Source organism: Lampetra planeri, chromosome 45 (genome assembly GCF_965212315.1).
Source record: "Lampetra planeri chromosome 45, kcLamPlan1.2.h2, whole genome shotgun sequence".
Classification (NCBI taxonomy): Eukaryota; Metazoa; Chordata; class Hyperoartia; order Petromyzontiformes; family Petromyzontidae; genus Lampetra; species Lampetra planeri.
In genome coordinates, this window is record NC_136151.1 from 7,548,615 (window position 1) to 7,574,626 (window position 26,012).

A 26,012-nucleotide genomic window follows, 5' to 3' on the forward strand; every position below is an offset into this window, starting at 1 on the left:
GTTTAGAGTGTTTGGCTGCTAGAAATGTCCACGTAATAAGCCACGTCGTTGAGCTATCAATTGTGGCCAGGCCGCTTCTGAAAAGAGCTATATACCTCAGTGGGCCTTACCTGGTAAATTAAAATTGGTCCAAACTCAGCGATTCCAGGATGTAAAATATTAACATTAACAATAGGTGATGAATATATATTTGTTAGGTTATGAAGATATAAATCCTCGATTTTTTTTACGCATAATAGGAAAATGGACGGTGAAATTCATACAGATAATAAGCTTAAATGAACCACGATGTTTGTTTAGCCAGGGGCTGTTCGCTGTGGAAATGCGTGAGGCCACCCACCCAGTGACCCAACCACTCAACCGCACGCCCCTCCCAGCCACCCTTCCTCCAGCCCTCCCTCACCGCCTGCTCGTCCATCCTTCACGACATCCTCCTGCCCATCTGTCTCCCCTCTCACTAAATAACCCCCCCCCCCCACTTACTCACTCATCCTCCACCACCACCCACTCACCCGCACCTTCGATTAGCACGAATGGCTACGTACGCTGCGAAATAAGTATAACATACATACTCACACACTCACTCACCCACACACCCACTCACCCAACCACTCACCCACACACTAAATTAATCACCCACCTACACACTCACCCACACCCCTTCGATTAGCACGGTTGATTAAGTATGGTGTAAAATAAGTTCAACATACATACAACCACCGTCCACTCAGGATAAAACGGTGTCGTAAGAATGATAAAAAAAATTACAGATCAACAGAGGATGCATGAAGCCAGTAGTTAAATATTAGTTGATAAAGGTGGAAAACGATTACAGACTGTGAAACTTAAACAAACAGGCCTTGCAAGAAAAGAATTAATAAAGACACAGATGGGAAAAAAACAAGTTAACCTTTACATCAGAATGTTTGCACAAGGTGCGGTTCCATAGTGCAATGCACACAGCCTGACCTAGCCGGTCAATCAGCCTGTGGGACAAACCATTATCGCTGTGTCCCGGGTGGCTGCTGCTGGGTTTTGTTTGTACAAATATTATATCCACTTGAGACCGGTCAAAGCTATGTATGTTGAACCTCTTCCACACTGCACGTAGCCAACAGTGCTAATTCGAAGTGCAGGGGAAGGATAACAAACTAAACACAAAAATCAGTTTTAGCTATTACACAGTGCGTGACTGTAACGCCACGTCTACACAGGTGAGCCCAGCCGCCGTGTGGAACATTCCAGGGCGTGTCTCGAGGTATTTATAACTTCACTGCAGGTGAAGTCAGTTCATTTCCTTGTTCGTCTCCGCTGTGTGAGCAGCTGCTGCGATAGCTCCTCCGTGAGCCGCGGCGAGCGACTGAGTCCGAGTGAAGCCATGGGCCATGGCGAGCGCGTCTCCCAGTGATTGTGTCGACAGTGAGCTGAGCTGCCCCATCTGCCTGGGCACGTTTGACTGCCCCTCCACGCTGAGCTGCGGACACTCGTTCTGCCTCCGGTGTCTGGACGGTGCCTGGGAGAGAGCGAGCAGCTTCAGCTGCCCGCAGTGCCGAGCGGCCTTCCCTGAGCGACCCCAGCTGAAGAGGAACGTGGCACTCGCCAACCTGGTGGAGCAGCTCAGAGTTGGAAAGAGGATGGCTGCAGTTGTCTTCTGTGACACCTGTGGTGATGGGGAGACTCCTGCAGTGAAGACCTGTCTCAGGTGTGAGACTTCCTTCTGTGAATCTCACCTGAAACCTCACCTGAATAACCCGAGATTGATGGACCACGTTCTGGTGGCTCCCATTGTGAACCTAGAAGAACGAAGATGTGCGGAGCACGATGCGCATCTCCAATTTTACTGTGAGCAGGATGGGAGCCTGGTCTGTATGGTCTGCACTGTTGCAGGAGACCACGCAGGACACAAGGTCATCACGGTGAAAAAAGCCCAACATGCTAAACAGGTGAGAAATCATTTAATGCTGTAACCCACCGTCCTATAGTATTACAACAGCTTGTATTTGCATTTTTCTCTTAAAAGTCTATTTTTTATTTATAAGGATTTCTAATTAATTGATGATGATAACGATGGTGATGATGATGAAGTGAATGTTAAGCACTGCACGTTCACCTGCCTCACACAGGAGGAACTGAGGCTCAAGAAGATGGAGAGAGAGAAGAATAAGGGGTCGGCAGTGTCACAGACACAGCAGCTCAAGGACACGTACAAGCACATGCAGGTATAGTTCGAGACGCAGTGACAAGTATGCCAAAAAGGACTCGCACATTGTCGCCTTTTTCCCCCGAACGATGTTTCTAACGGTTTCACCAGAGTGGCTTTTGGCGTGGGAGGGGGACGTCGTGCCCAACATTGAGGGCACAAAAAACCATAAGTGATATGCTTGTAAAGGTTCAGTCGGTCGATTTCCCACTCTCACCGACCTTAAGGGATAGTCTCATGCGATGCTATATGCATCAACCCTACACCTAATTGCAAGAGAAACAACAACAACACCCCCCAATCTGAATGCGACCATCTAAACGCTACCTGATCCTACGGTCTCAAGGCCGTCCATCACAACGGTTTCCTTGCTCTAACAATCAAACGATGTGAATAAGGTATTGACACAATATTTAGAGGTCAACGCGTCAGTCAACGCCACATGCCATCACCACCTCGAGCCTTTAGCTGGTTCGTATCGTTAGTGTAAGTCATGTAATTTCTTGATTATAAGCAACGTACATTATGCAAATGGTAATTACCATTTGAATAACCCAACCGACGACAATGGATACCCATTGTAATTGATATGTATTCATTAACCACCCCCCCCCCTTCGCACAAGAAGGGCTCACAAGTGATGTCATCACATCTATCCCTCTATTTAAGGAATGAATAAGTATAACCCGTAAAAACAAAGTTTTTCACTATAAATCCTTTATATGCGTGGCAGCGAACTTAATATAAAGGATTTAAAAATATATTCGCCTGTGGAGGACGCGGGGATCGATCCCGCGACCTTTGGCATGGGAAGCGAGGGCACTACCAACTGCGCTACTCCGCCACGGCCTGTGGAGGAGTTACGCTCTGGGCTCTTATACTATGACGTTCAGCCAAAGCCATGAATGAGTTCCATTTGAATATATGTAAAATAAAATTTTTTTGCCTAAAAAGTGTAAAATTTTGGGAATTTTTTTTCACGAACATTAATTGTCTCGCACAGCGAGTCTGTGTGGAAATGTCAGCTCGATTGGATCACGGGAAGTGGGTTAAAAAACGACCGAAAGATTTGCACAGTCGTAAGCAAGCAAGCACGCAAGCAAGCACGCAAGCAAGCGAACTTAATATAAAGGATTTAAAAAGAAGGATTTCTCCACAAATCTGATTGTCGCCTGGTTATGCTAGTTGTAATTACTGTAAACATAATACTCGGATTGTAAATGTTTTAACCAATTGGCATGTTCTGTTTCCGTGACAAACCTTTGGCTGTGTTGGGTGGTAGCGGATTTAATGACACATTTCTATTTACGCGATCTAACCCAAAAACTATATTATGAATGTTGCTCGCGAAAACGTAGGTGTTAAACAGTTGCACGTTATTTTGCGGCCGACTGAAACGCTTTTCCTTCTGCTATTAGGAAGGCACTGGAGCTAAGTACTTTTAAATCATCTAGATGAGTGGTTTTTAATCTGGGGTGCACACACTCCCTGGAGGTGCGAGCTGCCCTTCGTTGGGGTGCGGGACATGCCACATTTTTTTACAAGGTAAATTATCGAAATACAAAGCCCCTCATGAATGGTTAAAAAATACCAAAATCAAAGAACCTCGCCTGGACAAGGGATACTGGGACACCCTCCTGGAGCCAGTCCTGGGGGTGGTGTTCGCTGGCAAGTGCCTGGTGGCTGGGTGACCCACGTAACCCGGTTGGGTCCAGCCCGATTGGCTACATGGCGCCGACCTGTGGGCCCAGCATTCACAGGACGAAGGGTGAGGGGCGGGTGCGATGCCAGCATGACGGGGAGAGGGTTGGTCTCAAACGGACTGAACCTTGGCAATCGACACTCGCTATTGGGACGTGGAATGTCACATCACTGGGGGATGAACCAGAGCTGGTGGAGGAGGTGGAAAGGTACCAACGAGATAGAGTCGGTCTCACCTCCACACACAGCATTGGCATTGGAACCAAACTACTTGATCGGGGTGGTGTCTTTCCTATTCTGGAGTAACACCTGGTGAGTGTGGGGATACTCACAAGCCCCCAGCTGGGTGCTCTTCAGTTGGAGTTTGTCCCAGTGGAGGAGAGGGTCGCCTCATTGAGACTTCGGGTCTCATAAAGGACAACTCTGACTGTTGTCTGTGCTTATGAATCAAATAGGAGTTCAGAATATTCGGCTGTCTTGGAGATGGTGGGTGCAGTGTTCGATAGTACTGCCTACCAACACCATTGTCTTACTGGGCGACTTCAATGGTCACTTGGGAAACGATGGAAATACCTGGAGATGCATGATTGGGAGGAATGCCCCTTCCTGATCTGAACCCGACTGTGAGATGTTATTGTAATTCTGTGCTAATCACGGAATTTCAATAACAAACACCATGTTCGAACACAAGGATGGTCATAAGTGTACCAGAGAACCTTGGGACGAAGGTGAATAATTGACTTCATAGTTGTATCATCGGACCTAAGGCCATATGATCTGGACACTCGGATGAAGGGAGGAGCAGATGTGTCAACTGATTACCACCAGGTAGTAAGTGGGATCCGACACTTGGGGCAACGACATGGAAGGCCCAAATTAATAGTGTGGGTTTTCTGGGAACGTCTGGCAGAAGACCCAGTGCAGAGAGATTTCAATTTCCACCTCCGGGAAACTTTTCCTGCACCCCATGGGAGGTGGTGGAAAATGAGTCCGAGTGGACAATGTTCAGGACCTCGATTGTGGATGCAGCTGCGAAAAGCTGTAGCCTGAAGGCAGTTGGTGCCTGTCCTGGCGGGAACCCTTGGATCCGCTAGTGGATACCAGTGGTGAAGGAGGCTTTCAAGTTGAAGGAGGCTTTCTGAGCTATGCCCAGAAAAAGGTTTCCCAATTCTAATGAGAGGTACCGGCTTGCCAAGAGGGCAGCAGCTGTTGCAGTCCCTGAAGCAAAAGCCCAGGCATGGGCGGTTCCCATTTAAAAAAAAGGGGACCAGAGGGTCTGCTCCAACTACAGAGGAATCACACTCTTCAGCTTGACAAGTAAAGTTTTTGCCTGAGTGCTGGAGATAAGGCTCCAGCCAGGTGGTCGAGCCTCAGATTCAGGAGGAACAATATGGATTCCGTCATGGTCGTAAAACAATGGACCAGCTCGTTTTCCTCTCACAAGGCATCAATTTAGCAATAACCACACATACTTGTGGCAAAACATGCGCACAAACATGGTCTGATAATGTTATAATATATGGCTCTGTCTTTGAAACTGATTGTCCTACACCAGAGACAGCCTTCTTTTGTGACCTTGTCTCACCAGTGTTAGACCAGAGAACACCAAAATGTGAACAGAACTATGCATATAGAATTATCAGAGCATGTTTGTTTGCATGAATAGGTTGTCACAAGAATGTGTGGCTAATACAAAGTTGATGCATTATAAAAGGTATCTATTTGGTGTTTGAACATCCTGACACCTGTTTAATTGACAGAAAGGTCCCATAGATACGATTATACCTAGCCTACTCTAAATGCATTCACATATTAATGAGCCTGTAGCCAGCACTGGCCAATACACGCATCTGACGAGTCAGCTATACCAATAGCCGCCATTTGCCACTAAGTGACAGTGATGACACCAGGGCACCTGTGCCAGGCCAGGTGCACTTTGAGGCCACGTGAAGTGTCGGAGGCTCGCTGACAGGTCTCGGGAAACACCCAGGTGCCATGGGATGGCTGACTGAGATGACTGGTAGATGCACCATCTGTACCCCCTACTGTGCCAACTTGCTATATTTTTGCTGCCCGGCGCTCCACTCATTGTTGTAAGTGTCGCTCCACTGCCCTCCATTGTTGCTGGAGGGCGACCGACTACAACTGCCCAGTAGCATCCTTCGCGAGCCTCCTCAGATATACCCCACCACACACAGTTAACCAAATACAACCTGGAGAACATACGAGTGCATTATGTTCATGACACAGAGAGAGACATTTAGATATCGAGACACAGAAACGTGGAATTACAGATAGACACACAGACACATATAGGTACAGCCAGACACATACAGTAGCATGTGAGTGATTCAACAACTCATGATCATCCCCTTCTGCGTAGGAGTCTCTGCGTGGGATGAAAGCGAGGATCAGCCAAGAGTTTGAGCGGAAGAGGCAGCAGCTGAATAAGGAGGAGAGGGAGGCGCTGGAGCGCGTGGACGAGGAGGGCTGCTCTGTGCTGTCCCGGATCCAGGCGAACATCGCTCTCTATGAGGACAGAGCACGTGGCCTGGAGCTGGAGATCAACGAGCTGCTAGCGGCCCTCGCAGTGAAGGACCCACTCAACTTCCTGCAGGTGATGAGACGTCTCTGCTTCCATAACTTCACGTAACCCAAGTGGAATGTTAAACCAATCCACTTGGGTGTTTATCAATGTGAGAGGAAAATGAAGTACCCAGATAGAAGACATTCCCTTGCTTTAGCAGATCCTCAAATCATGGAAGTAAGGATTGGTTGATTAAGCAGACGTGTGAAACTCCAAAACCCAGCGATCTGCAAAGTTACTCGGGGATTACAGTAAAGAAAATTGGTTTGTGAATCTCCCTGTTTATACTCTTAACTGCTAATCTCTCACGTATATTGGGGTTTCCTTTTAGAATTAATTTCCATACACGTGCAAATTCCTCCTCTTACAGTGGAAATGGCCAAACTTCCCAATACGGAAGTAAAAAAGGGGGTTGAGACCCTGGAAGGCCTTCCTTGATAATTAAGGGCGCCTAAAACTTAGATTCAAACCCATAAACTCGGCAGTAGGAGCTCGGCGCTCTGACCTATGACCTAGCCAGCCACCACAATATTATTCTTAACTTGATATAACTATAACACGTTGTTGTGTTTCCTTTTCATTCAAAACCTTATTACTGGGCTAGAAAAGTCATGTGATATGGCCCAGTGATAGCATGTTCATCACTCTTTGCAGAGGTTGCAGGGACAACCCTGATGAACACCGCAGGTGTATTAACATATAGAAAACGTGCTGTATATGAAGCAGACTTTTAAAATTAACAAGTGTATGTGATTATGCGCAAGCGTTATATTCGATAAAAACATATACAAATATTCTGATTACTTGAAAATTACTCAATTGGAATCTGCATCGCTCACTGCTCCAAAACACTCGAAAGGACCAGTCTGCAAGAAGAGGCATGAGACGCAGTGAGCCTCTTCTGAGTAAACAAGTGCAATAATAAAAAAAATAGTGCATGCTGAACCAATTCTTTAAACCACAAGAAATTATATTGACGCCCAAAAAGCCTATCCAGTGCAGGGCACCCTATTTAATAGCCAGCTATTGTTATCCCGTATCGTGATGTCAATCGATCCTGACAACAGGAGATGAGTGTGTGGAAGAAGCGGAGGAGATGTTGGTGATGGAGTGAATATTTTTATTGACATGAGTTGCACAATTGTGTCTTTCAGGATTCCAAGTACGAGGAACTCAGGTCAGTACCAGAGAGACGTGGACCCTCATTAATATGTGTATCCTATGCTGTGTGTAGACTGTAGATAGACCTGGACATCGACTATTCTGCGTATCCTGTGCTGTATGCAGCGAGACTAAGAATATAATTATACTATGTTAGAATCTGTGGGTGGGAGATGGGTAAATATAATTGACGTCATCACCTCACGGGAGATGAACGTTCATGCCAGCACACGGATGGCAAATTACTGAATATGTATGTATGTTGATCTTCTTTCCATTGTATGTAACCAACCGTGCTAATCGTAGGTGCATGGGAAGGACAACAAACTAAACACAAAAATCAGAATAAATGGAAGCACCCTTGTTGCTGCCATCTACCACCCACATCATGACCTCTTCGTGACCTTCTTCAGGCAAGGCCTTTGCTCTCAAGTGCTTCGTCATAAGTGATGGCACATGGACAAGAACCGTCACAATTGGTAATGCAACGGTCATCAATGTATATCAGCCCCTGAAATACGAAATAGCCATCACCACCTCTGCCAGCAACCACTCACCCAGCTATAGATATGGGGTGACTTCAACAGCCACCACACACAACAAGGGGGGTACTCAGGAAATGATGAAGCCGGAGAGTCAAGAAATGCTCATCGTCACAAGACACTTTTCTTTCGTGTGACCCTAAACAACCTGGCACGATTCACTCAGCACGATGGATAAAGAACAAAAACCCCGAATTATGCTTCTGGTCAGCTCCACTCATTGTTTCACAAACAATTATTGGCATTTTTCAGAAGAGCCAACACGGGCCAGCAATCACGATCAGTGGACAACTGATACTAGTCATAACCTCAACACGACGGCCGCATTGAAAGCCAACTGAAGCCCGGGATATGAACAATAAACCGAAGCTGAATTGAATAACCTGCAGCCAAAGCTTGGGAATTTCAATATATTGAAAACAATTATGACATATGCGAGAGGAAAAAATCCTGATAGGGCATCGGAAAAGCTATATGCCATGTTGGCAACCAAAACCAGAGCAATTCTTGAAAGAGTTAATCAGAACAACATCATGGGACCTCCCCTTTGCCAGTCCCAAAATATGATAATATGTTTTTCCCCTTTTTTCTGGCAACAAAACAGGTGTTAAGATGTTAAAACACAAAACTGAAATCCTTTAACAAGGAATCATGTCTGCATTAACCACAATGCTTGTGGTCAGAATGCAACAAAAAAACATACTCTTATGATAAATGCATTGTCCTTGAAACTGATTGGTCCACACCAGAGACAGCTTTCTTTTGAGCCTCGTCTCAAACGGTGTTAGACCAGAGGACGCCTTAACACCTATTTTGTTGTCAGAAAAAATGGGAAAACCCTATTATCTTAATCAGAACTGGTGACCAAGTTAAGGGCACCACACTGCCAGAGTTCCTGAACTTTGCACAAAGAAAACGATGGGAAAACATCACGGCAAACGTGGACTTCACTCACTCCAGCTGTAAAGCCTGGAAGCTCCTAAACCTAGGTGCCTCAAAACAGACAGCACAGACCTCGAAACACTGCAGCAAATCCGGTGCCTTCCTACAAGCTGACCTGCTCAAAGGCACCAATGGACGATCTCATCAAATAAGCTGTCTGGAAACAACTCACCATCTCCATGCGTCAACTACCACATGCAACAGAGCTAACCAGGCCATACACTGCAGCTGAAGTGGAAGCATCCTTCATGACTGCAAAGTCCAACAAGGCACAAGGATATGGATGGCCTTTGTCCTGCATTCCTAAACCTGGGACGATATCGACAATGGCTGGCAAACCTCTTCACCGTCATGCACAGGACATGCAAAATCCAAAACAAGGGATGCCAAAGTCATCGCCATTCTGAAAACCCAGAAAGCCTCAAGACTTTCCCTCCAGTTTAACACGTAGGCTTTTGCGACCAATCTCATCCATTCATCCATAAGATGTTTTTTTGGGGTTAGATCCCGTGAATATATAAATGTGTCATTAAAACCCGCCACCACCTGACACAGCAAACTAGTTAGGGTTGCCACGTAAACAGAACATGCCAATCTGTCAATATTTACAATCTGAGAATGACGTTTCACCAGTAATTACAACTAGCTTCTTCAGGCGAAAGCCACATTTGTGGAGAAGTCTAACTGTTTCATTTCTCATATAGAGGCGTAGATATGGTGGCATTTGTGTAAAGAGTGGAGAGGTGTCCATACCTGGGCAGTGTGCTTATGACCAGCTCCAGTTTGACAGCAGAGGTAGCACTCCTAATCAGTCGGGTGGCATTTATATTTTCTTCGCCTGCATAACCCTGTGTGGAATCTAACTGGTGTTTCGCTCCATACGAAGCTTCGGGTCTTCTCGGCTACGGTCATGCCCTCCATTTTCTATGCTTGTAAAGCATGGACCCCTTTGATGGAATGCCTGACCCAGTTAGAAACATTCAGGCTGTCCTGACGATGATGCATCCTGGGTATAACCATTCTGGATTATGCGAGGAACTCACAAATCCCTGAAAGATCTGGGCACAGTCCCATCGGTGAACTCCTCCTCAAGGCAAGGCTGCGTTGGCTGGGGCATGTAGGTTGTATGCCCAGCCACCGCATGCCCAAACGGGCGTGGCACAGGATAGAGAAGAGATGGACTAATGTGGTACAGGAGAATATGGAGATGAGTGGTATTAACGGTGTCTGGTTCCAGTGGTGTTAAGATCGGCCTCTGTGCAGGAGAATCATGAGGGACGCTACTCGGCAGTCCAACAACAACGGAGGGCAGAAGATCGGCGCTCACAACAACGAGTAGAACGCCGGTTGTTAAAACACAGCAAGTCGGCACAGTAGAGGACACAGGTGGGGTTATCTGCCAGTTCTCTCAGTCAGTCACCCATGGCACCTGCTAGGTCTGTCCTGCGCCCTTCTGGCAGCGAGTCTATGATACTTCACGTGGCCTCAAAGTGCACCCAGCCTGCACAGGCATCGTGGTGACATCACCACTTAGTGGCCTTGTTATTATGGAGAGACCTTGCCCCGCACTGTTCTGTGTGCTCTGTGTTTAGTGAGCAGAGAGACCTGGGCCTGCATTGTTCTGTGTGCCCTGTGCTGTGTGTAGAGAGACCTGTTCCTGTATTGGTCTGTGTGCCCTGTGTTGTGTGTGTAGAGAGACCTGGGCCTGCATTTTTCTGTGTACCCTGTGTTGTGTGTGTAGAGAAACCTGGGCCTGCATTATTCTGTGTGCCCTGTGTTGTGTGTGTAGAGAGACCTGGGCCTGCATTGTTCTGTGTGCCCTGTGTTGTGGGTGTAGAGAGACCTGGGCCTGCATTGTTCTGTGTGCCCTGTGTTGTGGGTGTAGAGAGACCTGGGCCTGCATTGTTCTGTGTGCCCTGTGTTGTGTGTAGAGAGACCTGGGCCTGCATTGTTCTGTGTGCCCTGTGTTGTGTGTGTAGAGAGACCTGGGCCTGCATTGTTCTGTGTACCCTGTGTTGTGTGTGTAGAGAGACCTGGGCCTGCATTGTTCTGTGTGCCCTGTGTTGTGTGTGTAGAGAGACCTGGGCCTGCATTGTTCTGTGTACCCTGTGTTGTGGGTGTAGAGAGACCTGGGCCTGCATTGTTCTGTGTGCCCTGTGCTGTGTGTAGAGAGACCTGGGCCTGCATTGTTCTGTGTACCCTGTGTTGTGGGTGTAGAGAGACCTGGGCCTGCATTGTTCTGTGTGCCCTGTGTTGTGTGTGTAGAGAGACCTGGGCCTGCATTGTTCTGTGTACCCTGTGTTGTGTGTGTAGAGAGACCTGGGCCTGCATTGTTCTGTGTGCCCTGTGTTGTGTGTGTAGAGAGACCTGGGCCTGCATTGTTCTGTGTACCCTGTGTTGTGGGTGTAGAGAGACCTGGGCCTGCATTGTTCTGTGTGCCCTGTGCTGTGTGTAGAGAGACCTGGGCCTGCATTGTTCTGTGTACCCTGTGCTGTGTGTAGAGAGACCTGTTCCTGTATTGGTCTGTGTGTCCTGTGTTTAGTGTGTAGAGAGACCTGGGCATGCATTGTTCTGTGTGCCCTGTGTTGTGTGTAGAGAGACCTGGGCCTGCATTGTTCTGTGTGCCCTGTGTTGTGTGTAGAGAGACCTGGGCCTCCATTGTTCTGTGTACCCTGCGTTGTGTGTAGAGAGACCTGGGCCTGTATCGTTCTGTGTGCCCTGTGTTGTGTGTAGAGAGACATGGGCCTGCATTGTTCTGTGTGCCCTGTGTTGTGTGTAGAGAGACATGGGCCTGCATTGTTCTGTGTGCCCTGTGTTGTGTGCAGAAAGACCTGGGCCTGCATTGTTCTGTGTGCCCTGTGTTGTGTGTAGAGATACCTGGGCCTGCATTGTTCTGTGTGCCCTGTGTTGTGTGCAGAAAGACCTGGGCCTGCATTGTTCTGTGTGCCCTGTGTTGTGGGTGTAGAGAGACCTGGGCCTGCATTGTTCTGTGTGCCCTGTGTTGTGGGTGCAGAAACTCTGTATCTCAGGAGACTCAAGATGACCCTGCTCCCACATTCACCCAGCCGGAGCTCACAAAGGTCATCTCAGCAGGAGGAGTCGAGATGAGACTCCTGGCTCTCCTGTGTAAGTATATACATTCATATGTAGCTCAAACACACAGATGTGTAAATCACTATAACATGAGCTCTATTAATACGACACGTGGGTATGATTGAGGATGCTGTTGAAATTCTTCATGTATGAATTCATTACACGCACACACACACGCTATGGCTAAGATTATTCAAATTCATTATTCGTAATTGAGGCTGCAAGATCCAAACTCGCACACCATGATGATCCTTAGAGTTCAGTGTTATTGTCTGAAGCTCTCAGACCTCAAAGCACCTTTAAGATTCCGTATTAATATTCGTAGGTTTATCAGACAGTCAGCCAAAGGCTTAACCTTGGTTGATCTTGTACAACACTACACGGACAAAATGTAAATTACTATACAACGTGTATCAGTATACATTAATATATAGCACACACATACAGACGAGTGTAAATCACTATTAAATGAGCTCTATTAACACTACACGTGTGTACGATTGAGTGAGGATGCTGTTGCTATTCTGCGTGAGTGTTTGACACACACACACACACGCTATGGCTGATATTATTAGGATTCATTATTAGTGCTTGAGGCAGGGCTGTAACACTGAACCCTGAGGATTCTTAGGGTTCAGTGTTACAGCCTGACGCTCTCAGAATCAAAGGCAACTTTAGGTTTAATTATACAGCCAGACCAAGGCATAAGCTGAGTTGCCCGTGCAAATCACTACACAGGCAACAAGTTAATTACAAAAGAACACGAATCAACATATACCAATACGTTGGTATAGATAGAGATCCCTTGCATGGCCTTAACAGACTGTTGGAGCAAGTGCTGTTAGCGAGTTCCTATGAAGGGTGGGTGGCCAGCACCACGCCCGACCGCCTTTGTCTCCCCAGTGGCGATGTTTATACACAGCAGTCATCACTACACTATCACACACACACAGTGTACATCACTACACTATCACACACACACAGTGTACATCACTACACTATCACACACACACAGTGTACATCACTACACTATCACACACACACAGTGTACATCACTACACTATCACACACACACAGTGTACATCACAACACTATCACACACACACACGAGTTTACATCACTACACTATCACACACACACAGTGTACATCACTACACTATCACACACACAGTGTACATCACTACACTATCACACACACACGAGTGTACATCACTACACTATCACACACTCACACGAGTGTGCATCACTACACTATCACACACACACACACACACACGAGTGTACATCACTACACTATCACACACACACGAGTGTACATCACTACACTATCACACACACACACACGAGTGTACATCACTACACTATCACACACACGAGTGTACATCACTACACCACACACACGAGTGTACATCACTACACTATCACACACACACACGAGGGTACATCACTACACTATCTCACACACAGTGTACATCACTACACTATCACACACACACGAGTGTACATCACTACACTATCACACACACACGAGTGTACATCACTACACTATCACACACACACGAGTGTACATCACTACACTATCACACACACACGAGTGTACATCACTACACTATCACACACACACGAGTGTACATCACTACACTATCACACACACACGAGTGTACATCACTACACTATCACACACACACGAGTGTACATCACTACACTATCACACACACACGAGTGTACATCACTACACTATCACACACACACGAGTGTACATCACTACACTATCTCACACACACGAGTGTACATCACTACACTATCACACACACACAGTGTACATCACTACACTATCACACACACACGAGTGTACATCACTACACTATCTCACACACACACAGTGTACATCACTACACTATCACACACACACGAGTGTACATCACTACACCATCACATACACACAGTGTACATCACTACACTATCACATACACACTCGAGTGTACATCACCACACTATCACACACACACACACACACGAGTGTACATCACTACACTATCACACACACGAGTGTACATCACTACACTATCACACACACGAGTGTACATCACTACACTATCACACACACGAGTGTACATCACTACACTATCACACACACACACACACGAGTGTACATCACTACACTAACACACACACACACGCACACGAGTGTACATCACTACACTATCACACACACACACGAGTGTACATCACTACACTATCACACACACACACGAGTGTACATCACTACACTATCACACACACGAGTGTACATCACTACACTATCACACACACACACACGAGTGTACATCACTACACTATCACACACACACGAGTGTACATCTCTACACTATCACACACACAGTGTACATCACTACACTATCACACACACAGTGTACATCACTACACTATCACACACACACACACGAGTGTACATCACTACACTATCACACACACACACGAGTGTACATCACTACACTATCACACACACAGTGTACATCACTACACTACCACACACACACGAGTTTACATCACTACACTATCACACACACACACGAGTTTACATCACTACACTATCACACACACACACACGAGTGTACATCACTACACTATCACACACACACACACGAGTGTACATCACTACACTATCACACACACACACGAGTGTACATCACTACACTATCACACACACACACACACGAGTGTACATCACTACACTATCACACACACGAGTGTACATCACTACACTATCACACACACGATTGTACATCACTACACTATCACACACACACACACACGATTGTACATCACTACACTATCACACACACACACACGATTGTACATCACTACACTATCACACACACACACACACGAGTGTACATCACAACACTATCACAAACACACAGTGTACATCACTACACTATCACACACACGAGTGTACATCACTACACTATCACACACACGAGTGTACATCACTACACTATCACACACACACACACACGAGTGTACATCACTACACTATCACACACACACACGAGTGTACATCACTACACTATCACTACACTATCACACACACGAGTGTACATCACTACACTATCACACACACGAGTGTACATCACTACACTATCACACACACACACGAGTGTACATCACTACACTATCACACACACGAGTGTACATCACTACACTATCACACACACACGAGTGTACATCACTACACTCTCACACACACGAGTGTACATCACTACACTATCACACACACACACGAGTGTACATCACTACACCATCACACACACACGAGTGTACATCACTACACTATGACACACACACACACACGAGTGTACATCACTACACTATCACACACACACACGAGTGCACATCACTACACTATCACACACACACACAGTGCACATCACTACACTATCACACACACACGAGTGTACATCACTACACTCTCACACACACGAGTGTACATCACTACACTATCACACACACACACGAGTGTACATCACTACACCATCACACACACACGAGTGTACATCACTACACTATGACACACACACACACACGAGTGTACATCACTACACTATCACACACACACACGAGGGTACATCACTACACTATCTCACACACAGTGTACATCACTACACTATCACGCACACACGAGTGTACATCACTACACTATCACACACACACGAGTGTACATCACTACACTATCACACACACACGAGTGTACATCACTACACTATCACACACACACGAGTGTACATCACTACACTATCACACACACACGAGTGTACATCACTACACTATCACACACACACACGAGTGTACATCACTACACTATCACACACACACACACGAGTGTACATCACTACACTAACACACACGCACACGAGTGTACATCACTACACTAACACACACGCACACGAGTGTACATCACTACACTAACACACACGCACACGAGTGTATATCACTACACTATCACACACACACACACAGAGTGTACATCACTATACTATCACACACACACGAGTGTACATCACTACACTATCACACACACACGAGGGTACATCACTACACTATCACACACACATAGTGTACATCACTACACCATCACACACACACACACGAGTGGACATCACTACACTATCACACACACGAGTGTACATCACTACACTATCACACACACGAGTGTACATCACTACACTATCACACACACGAGTGTATATCACTACACTATAACACACACACACACACAAGTGTACATCACTACACTATCTCACACACACAGTGTACATCACTACACTATCACACACACACACAGAGTGTACATCACTACACTATCACACACACACACACGAGTGTACATCACTACACTATCACACACACACACAAGTGTACATCACTACACCATCACACACACGAGTGTACATCACTACACTATCACACACACGATTGTACATCACTACACTATCACACCCACCTCGTGTGCCGTGTCGGCCTTCACAGGTGCTCACCAACACCACTTGCCCCTACAGTCTGTGAAAGGTGACACACGGGAGATGTTTGTGTTTGTTGTACACACACAGAGACGCTGCGGCGGTGTTGATATCCACGTTGCCGCTGCTGCTGTGATCCACTGCCTCCCACGGGCACTTCCGCACAGTGGGGCTGAACGATGAATCGATTCCAAATCGAAGTCGCAATTTGAAACAATGCGATTAGCAAATCGCAAAGACTGCGATTTTTGAAAAGTCCTATTACTGTACTTTCTTATGGAATGTTTTATTTTTTATTATTAGAACTTTATTGATTTAACTTAACAATTAATTCTAGATTTGAAGCTTTCGTGACTGCAAGGATTCATACTCTTAGGTTGATTCGGTAAAGTCACGTAGGTAAAAACAAATCAATATTATAATAAAAGAAAATAACTCAATTAAATCACGATGTTTCGGAGGCAACACAAGTCTCCGTCTTCAGGTGGGAGCGTCACAGCTAGATTTACTGTATCACTTTATTTTACTATTATTACCTACGTGACTTTACCGAAAAAACGTAACAATTGTTCTATGTTTGATCGTTCTATTTCAAGAAATCTTTTTTAACAAATACATGTTGAAAGCAATTAATAAATTTTTAGTTTTCAGCCTTGCATTAGAATATATAGAGCAGTTCACATTGTGATGCTATCATCAAATGTTTTACATCTACTACACAGTGAATATTGAACTGAAGCTGGACTTTTAAAAATGTAGATGACGGGGCAGACAAACGCACCGCTGTACTGTACTTCTGTGCTCTCGCCAGCTGCGCCACCTGCCTTCGCCAACGCGCGGTGACCGGCGTGGTGAAGTATGGTCAAATGTCCCCCGCGACCCGCACGGTGTAGGGAGGCCCTCATCCAGCAGCGGATGGACAAAGTGCCTGTCACATGTCATCACACCGATAGCTACGCATTACAACGTTGTATAACAATGCTCATTATGAATTGCTCTATTGCAGTGCACGTGCGTGTTAGTGCACGAGTGCTGTTGTTATAGTGGTGCTGCTGTTACACGGCTACTGTGATTATCGTTACTGCAGACGGACGCTCACCGACTGTGGACCCAAACTCGGCCCACAACAACCTCCAGATTTCCTCGGACCTCAGGACGGTGACGCGGACCGCTGTCTCCCAGGGTCGCCCCGATCACCCGCACCGCTTTGATGTCTATGCACAAGCCCTGTGCTCCGAGAGCTTCTCGTCGGGTCAGCACTACTGGGAGGTGGACGTGGGGGGTGCGGCGTGGTACTGTGCGGTTGGAGTCGCGTACGGGACGATCGCACGCAAAGGGCGTGGTGACGAGTGCGGGCTGGGAGAGAACGACTCATCCTGGGTTTTATATAAATATAACAACAGCTGCTCAGTGCGTCATGGTGGTGTACGGACCGAATTGCCGGTGAGGGATCCTCCCCGGAGAGTCGGGTGTCACCTGCACTGGGAGGCGGGGCTGCTGTCGTTCTACCGCGCCGACTCCATGGAGCTGCTGCACTCCGTCCACCACTCGTTTAGTCAACCGCTCTACCCCGCACTGTATGTGTGGGGTGGTGATGATGGTGACTCAGTGAGGATTCTGGATCTGAGTCGTGCGTGCTGAGAGCACGGAGTGTGAGCAGCGCAGAGAAACGGGCACAACGCCCAGACTCGCGCACACAAAGACACAGATCCCCCGTGTAGCCTTCACAGGCTGTTGGGGCAAGTGCTGTCAGCGAGCACCTATGGGGCCGTCCATAAATGACGTCACACACGTGGGGGGGGGGGGGAGTTAGAAATGTGACGTCACATCAAAATGCGCAACTTAAATAAATATAGACAACACGTTCTACTTAATTAAATAAACTTTTTTTATAAATGTTTTCTCCTACAACATAAGAGTGCAGCGCCACATTAAATATGCACTACAATGACAATAGTTTAAAGCGATTTGAAGCATGTTTTATTTTCTTTGGGGGGGGGCAGAGCTTTGTGACGTCATATTTGAGGGGGGGTCTGACTTTTTGTGACGAAGGGGGGGGGGGGGTCAAAAATTGCGTGACGTCATTTATGGACGGCCCCTATGAAGGCCGGCACAGCACACTAGGGGGTGGGTGGCCAGCACCACGCCCGGTCGCCTTTGTCTCCCCAGTGGTGACGTTTACACACCGTACCAGGAACTCTTTTTTCAGGCTGAGTCGACCTAGGGGAGACCCATGACCGGTTCACCAACACCAGTGACGATTATCAGAATCGGTCCAGGCTCTCCCCTAGGTCGACTGAGCCTCAAATGAGTACCTGCTGCGATGTGTAAACATCGCCACTGGGGAGACAAAGGCGGGTCGGGCGTGGTGCTGGTCACCGACCCCCTCGTGTGCCACAGTGTCGGCCTTCATAGGTGCTACTAGCAAACAGCACTTGCCTCTACAGTCTGTTAAGGCTACACGGGGATAATTTTCTTTGGGTTAGTTTTTTGGTCTGTACGCCTTTGTCTGTGTGTCTTTGTTACTGTGTCTTTGTGTCTTTGTTATTGTATCTTTGTGTATTTGTGTGTCTTTGTTACTGTGTCCGTGTGTGTCTGTTTGTGTGTATTTTTGTTTTGGTGCTGGCCACCCACCCCCTCGTGTGCGAGAGTGACAGCCTTCACACGCTCTGCTACTTGCTACGAACAGCCCTTTCCCCAACAGTCTGTTAAGACTACACAGACACACACAGATAGACACACTCACACGCATACAAACACACAGACACACAAACAGATAGACACACGTACATACACACAGATACATACATACACACAGATACATACATACAGACACTCTCACACACAGACACACACTCACACAGACACATACAAACACAGATAGATACACACAGATATACAAAGACAAAGATCCCCCGTATAGCCTGAACAGACTGTTGGGGCAAGTGCTGTTAGCGAGCACCTATGAAGGCCCGAACGGTACCCGAGGGGGTGAGTTGCCAGTACCACGCCCGACCGCCTTTGTCTCCCCAGTGGCGATGTTTACACACTGCCCCAGCTACTCATTTGAGGCTGAGTCGACCTAGGGGAGGCCCATGACCGGTTTACAAACAACATTGATAGCGATTATATGAATCGGCATTGGGTCTCCCCTAGGTCGACTCAGCCTCAAATCACTACCTGGTGCGATGAGTAAACATTACCCCTGGGGATACAAAGGTGGGTCTCTCCCAGGCTGGCCTTCATAGGTGAAACTCACTAACAGCACTTAACTCAACAGTATTTTAAAGCTATACGGGGGATCTTTGTCTTCGAGTAAGTGGGTTGGTATGTATTCCTTTGTCTTTGTGTGTCTTTGTTATTGTGTTTGTGTCTTTGTTACTGTGTCTGTGCGTGTCTCTGTCTTTGTGTGTCTTTGTTATTATGTTTGTGCCTTTATTACTGTGTCTGTGCGTGTCTTTGTGTGTGTATGTCTGGGCGTAGTGCTGCCTACCCACTCCCTCGTGTGTCACAGTGCCGGCCTTCATAGTTGCTACTCGCTACGAACAGCACTTTCCCCAACAGTCTGTTAAGGCTACATGGGGGATCTTTGTCTTTAGTGTATAGAGCCATGTGCGTAGTGTGGGGTGGAGCGGTGGTGCAGTGGTTAGCGCACTGGTGGGGGAGGGCGGGGGGAGCCAAGCTTCTCTCTGACGTCATCGTCCCTCGCGCCGCGTGGCGCTCAACGCCGAGAGGGCGGAGCTCCACCGCGGGCGTGCTGGGAACACGAGTCACGTGACGCTGCGGGGTGACGCGCGCCGTCCCCCTCGCAGTCACTCGCTCGTTGGGTGATAAACCCGGGGTGGGAATGGGATGGCATCACTAGGGGGGGACTACTCGTGGTGTGTGCCGAGTGTCGCTGGGCCAAAACATTGTTGTTATAACCTGGGGTCGAGTGACCCCCTCCTCCCCCCACCCAAACTAGTTTTATTTTACAGGGCATAGAGAGAGATATAAGCCATTTTAATACCTAGTAGTAGTAGGAGGTCTTTCACCACCAATATTCGTAAAGATTTGTTTTGATTAATATTTTATTTATCTGCTCTAAGACTTGGGCCTGAAGCCACAACCTTCGATTCATGGGATAACGCTTCTGATGACAACAATAGGAACTGTGTTTTGACTTTGAAGTGGGTTAAAGTTATTAAGCGCCTGATATATATCTAGAGTGAGGATCTACCTTACAATACGACACGACTAACATTGTCTCAACACGCATTAATAACACAGACACTGTGTGTTATTACAGGGATAGAGACAACACAAACTCCAAATTTCCAGCAACTGTCAGGGTCGGAATCCAACCAATGACCTCTTGCATACCAGGCGAGGGAGTTAACATATCCTAGCCACAACGGCGTCCCTCCTTAACGTGAGACACCAATACGGTGTGAACCCAACCTCGAGTCTCAGGGTGTCTAGCAACACGTAGATTATTTGTAACGCATTGATTATATCGTACCAGTTGTGTACTTGTGTGAACGCTAATCGCATTGTGCTCTGGGCTGTGGGTGAGATTCATATTTGCTTCATTGCTGGCATGATTTTGGCTTGTTTTGCTTTTTTCATTTTTGTGACCCAGGTCACTCTTGTCAATGAGACTCATCCTGATCTCCTGAGTTCTCACCTCGTTAAATTGAAATTCAACTCGACTCGATCATCATCAGCAGCAGAATTAGTAACAACAGCAGGAGCAACAGCATTAGCAGTGGTAGCTCCATCGTTATCATCATGATCAGTATCAGAAGTAGGACCATAATCAATACTAATACAATCATTATCAGCAGTAACATAATAATCAATAGCATAAGCAGCAGCATCATCGCTAGCATCATCAATATTATCAGGAGTAGGACCAGCAGCATTAATAATAATATAATCAGTAGTAGTAGTAGCAGCAGAATCAGCAGCATCATCATTCTTGCAACCGACACTCATCCTTGTATCTTGATTTCTCACCTGGTTAAACAAATTGACTTTAACTCGTAGGCTGTCGCGACCAATATTATCAATAATAAAGGTTTCTTGGGTTAAATCGCTTAAATATAAGTATACTTGATTGTGTTCTGGGTTACCTGTGAATTGGAATCACGTTGTATGTGGGTCAAGGGTCAAAATATTCTGGGTGAATAAAAATAAAATTTGAAAATTATTATCAAGATTGTCATCCAGGCTTGAATGTTTCTCTCTTAGAGCTGAGCCTGACTGCCTTGTGTTATATTACGCGAGATTAAACCCGGTACGATTTGGAAATCTACAGCATACGCCTTCACATGTAAGTGTTGTCTGTAGCATTGGGCCAAATTCTATGGCGTGTCTCGTGGTATTTATAACTGCACACTCAGTCAGTTTGCTTGTTCGTATTCACGATGAGCTATGATGAATTGATCCCGACTGATGGATGATGATGAAGAGTATGATGATGATACAAATAACAATGACTATGCTTGGTAATGATGACCACAACCCACTCACCTGCACCCAACACTCTCCTACCCGATACCTGTCACACCTTTAACCCACGACCCACCCAGCCATCTACAGAGACCCTCCCTCCCACGTGCCCACACTCACACCTGCTCGACCATACACCTGCCCATCCTGCCACCCGTTCCTCCTACCCTCCCACCTGCCCACCCACTCGCCCACCTACTCGCCCGCCCACCCTCTCACCCGTCCACCTCATGCATATTCAAGAGTCCATTACCGGCTGATCTCCCTCCCACCTGATTGCCTGCAAACCTGCTCACTCACTCACACACCCACACAAAGATTCCCCGTATAGCCTGAACAGACTGTTGGGCAAGTGCTGTTAGCGAGCACCTATGACGGCTGGCACGGTACACGAGTGGGTGGGTGGCCAGCACCAAGCCCGGCCGCCTTTGACTCCCAAGTGGCGATATTTATACTCCGCACCAGGTACTCATTTGAGGCTGAGTCGACCTAGGGGATGCCCATGACAGGTTCAGACTGGTCACTGGTGTTGGTGGCCGTGAGTGGGAAAATAATTTGGGTCGGCAGGTTCGTACCACAGCGCACTCACCACAACACTAATCTCCACCCACCCACACACACCTGCTCAACCACCCAATACGATCACCCTCCTACCCTCCCACCTGATCCCCCCACTCATTTACGCGTGAAGTTAGAAGATCATTTGTCAAAAACATTACAATATTAAGTTGATTCTTTTTAAAGATAATTTGAAACCGTCATGCTAAAATAATGGCAATGATAGAGACGGCATACTTTTTTTTTAAACTTTATTAATATTTTTTTACACGGTACGGTTTGGTGCAGAATCCCACGAAGCCTCACCATAGCCGACGACATCAGTCCAAGGGACAAACCATCCCCGTTTGCCTGGCCACTCTGGGTTTTCTAACAAATCGCGACCTGTAAACCCCAACACCGCGATGTGAATGCAACGCTCCTGTCTACGCAGGTGAGAGTCGATTCGTGTCTTGGTTCGTCGCCGCCGTGTGCGCCCCAGGGACAGCGTCTCTCAGCCACAGCGAGCGGCTATCGGTCAGAAGCCACTGAGAGTCGTGGCGAGCGCAGCCCCCACAGAGAGCGTAGCGAGTGGACCTGGCTCCTGTCTGGAAGTGGTCAAAGCCGACCGTGTAACGTGTCTTACGTTGCGTCTGGACAGCTGCGTGCGATACGAAGCTGGTGTCTGTGACCTTGACCACCTGAGCACATTTCCACGGAGTGTCTCGTGAGGTTTGTAACCTCGTGCTAAGTAATGTTGGCTTCCTTGTTCATCTCCGATGTTGTGAGTCCCCAGGATGTTGATGGTTAAAATATTTTATCTGGAAAGTCGCTCGATTTAACTTCTCATTCGCAAGGGTGTGCTCGGTGTCAAGTGACACATGCGTAAAAACTTCAATAAGTTTACTGTGGACTATATTTTGTTATATTTCACCAGGTAAGGCACACTGAACAATGTAGCTCTTTTTCAGAAACGATCTGGCCATCACAGATGATAGCTCAACGAAGTGGTTTATCGTGTGGAAATGTATAGGAGTAGCTTAATACTCTAAACGCGTGATGTTGATTCTAAATGTGGAGGGGAAAAACGACCCCAGTGAGAGAGACACGCTAACTCCTAATATGCAGCAGGCGTCGGGGTCGGGATCGAATCCACGACCTCCTGCAGACCAGGCGAGGGAGTTAACATCTAATCACTCCAAATAAAAACGTTACAATCTACATCTTACACGGTTTACGTTTATAAACAACGTGAAACACATTGATACAGAGCCAAGAACAGAGGCAAGGCAAAACACCCACGAGCATCAGAGGGCAGTCAAACGCACGAAAGCGCGGTGCGCACTGACGGTTCATGTGGGACGTTCTCTCGCTGTCACAAAGTAACTCAACGCGTTCGTAAAACACTGCGTGGAGCTTAAAAGTAACATTAAACGACGTTTCAGGCAACGGACCTATTCATAGGACATCATTGAGAGTTAAAGGAGGAGGGCGATTCTGAATGAGTGCGTGCGTGCTTGGGGTTTGTACTCTGATGATCGTTGCTTGAGTGAATGTAAGGGTTTGGAATTGGTTCCCACGCACGCGTTTCTCTCTGTGTGCACGTGGCAGAGTTAAGCGGATCAACAGCGAATTAATAAATAAATAACAACGCCAGCCTCTGTAGCGCCGAAGCATGGCGAGCCGTTCTCCAATCACCAAAATGTTTTGGTGACGCTACGTTTGGCAGTGGCGCACAAATAACAACAACAAACAATCTCAGCACATTCGTAGAGTCGCTCTACCTCTCGTGCTGTGAAGAGGGGCCTTTGCTCGAAACGTCGCCTGTTGTATACAGTACTGCCTTTTAAGGCCACAGAGTGTCATGAATAAACGTGAGTTTTTATTGTTAAAAATACGTGTGTATTTGCACGTGTACATATATATTTTTGTGCATTTCAGTTTCTACGTGTCTTTGAGAGTGCAACTCACACCACTGAGTAGCTATGCGAGTGTGTGTTAATATTTACTACCCAGATTCAAGCGATGAGGTTGTCCATAACATGACACATCACACTATCTACTGTGTACAGCTCAGATACAGTATACCTGTGTGTAATGTTGTTACATACCCTCACCATGTCATGAATTTGATGACTTGCGACTCGACTTGGACTTGCATAACAATGACTTTGTCCCACCTATGAGATGTGGACTCGAGTCATGTGACTTGGACTCGAGTCAGACTCTAGTCATGAATTTGATGACTTGCGACTCGACTTGGACTTGCATAACAATGACTTTGTCCCACCTCTGCCATGTACTATAGCTGAGTTACATACAGTGCATAGTGTGCTGTATAGTGTGATGTGTAATGTTGTTACATACCCATACCTGTCAACCCATATGGGTTTACCCGTATTGTTTCTTGCTGTGGTTGTCCCACCTGATGACGGACGCTTGTGTTGCGCCCGAAACGTCGTGATTTAATTAATTTTATACCTACGTGACTATTAAATTATAATTATTACTTGACGCTCACGCCAGTTGGTTCAGGGCACGGGGTCTGCAACCTGCAGCTCCGTAGCGGCGTGCGGCTCTTTGAGGGACGGCTGCTTCGTGAGCCGTTTTTATTTATCAAGGACCAACACCACCACCGTCTCTCGAACTCACACCACGTTCTTATTTATCAAGGACCACCACCACAGTCTCTCGTACTCACACCACGTTCTTATTTATCACGCACCACCACCAGCACCGTCTCTCGTACCCACACCACGTTTTTATTTATCAAGGACCACCACCACCGTCTCTCGTACTCACACCACATTCTTATTTATCAAGGACCACCACCACGGTCTCCCGTAGTCACACCACGTTTTTACTTATCAAGGACCACCACCACCGTCTCTCATATTCACACCACGTTTTTACTTATTAAGGACCACCACCACCGTCTTGTACCCACACCACGTTGCATTGCAGCTCTTGAAATAACGTGTTGGGTTTTTTTACTTACCGAATTGTAACAAACAAAGAAAACATGTCTCGTTATTTTGGTTTCTAAACCCCCTGGTTTAGGGGAATCGGTTTTTTAAACCCTGAATACGATCTGACAGCGGTGTAGTTTGCTGGGCAAAACGCACAGCCTCACCCTAGCCAGTGTTTTGTTTACGTGACAAACCTTTCTCATTGATTGTGTCGGGTGGTGGCGGGTTTAACGACACGTTAAATATTTACGCGATCTAACCAAAAAA

General features: G+C 46.8%; 1 protein-coding gene across 1 annotated transcript; it reads left to right on the forward strand.

Moving 5' to 3' along the window:
- Positions 1-1,312: 1,312 nt before the first annotated feature.
- Positions 1,313-18,755, forward strand: LOC144733220 (zinc-binding protein A33-like). Its single transcript, XM_078615015.1, has 6 exons — positions 1,313-1,943; positions 2,124-2,219; positions 6,285-6,518; positions 7,643-7,665; positions 12,147-12,259; positions 17,834-18,755. Exons 1-6 carry the CDS (start codon positions 1,386-1,388, stop codon positions 18,385-18,387), a joined length of 1,578 nt encoding a protein of 525 aa, XP_078471141.1. The 5' UTR covers positions 1,313-1,385; the 3' UTR covers positions 18,388-18,755.
- Positions 18,756-26,012: the final 7,257 nt, after the last annotated feature.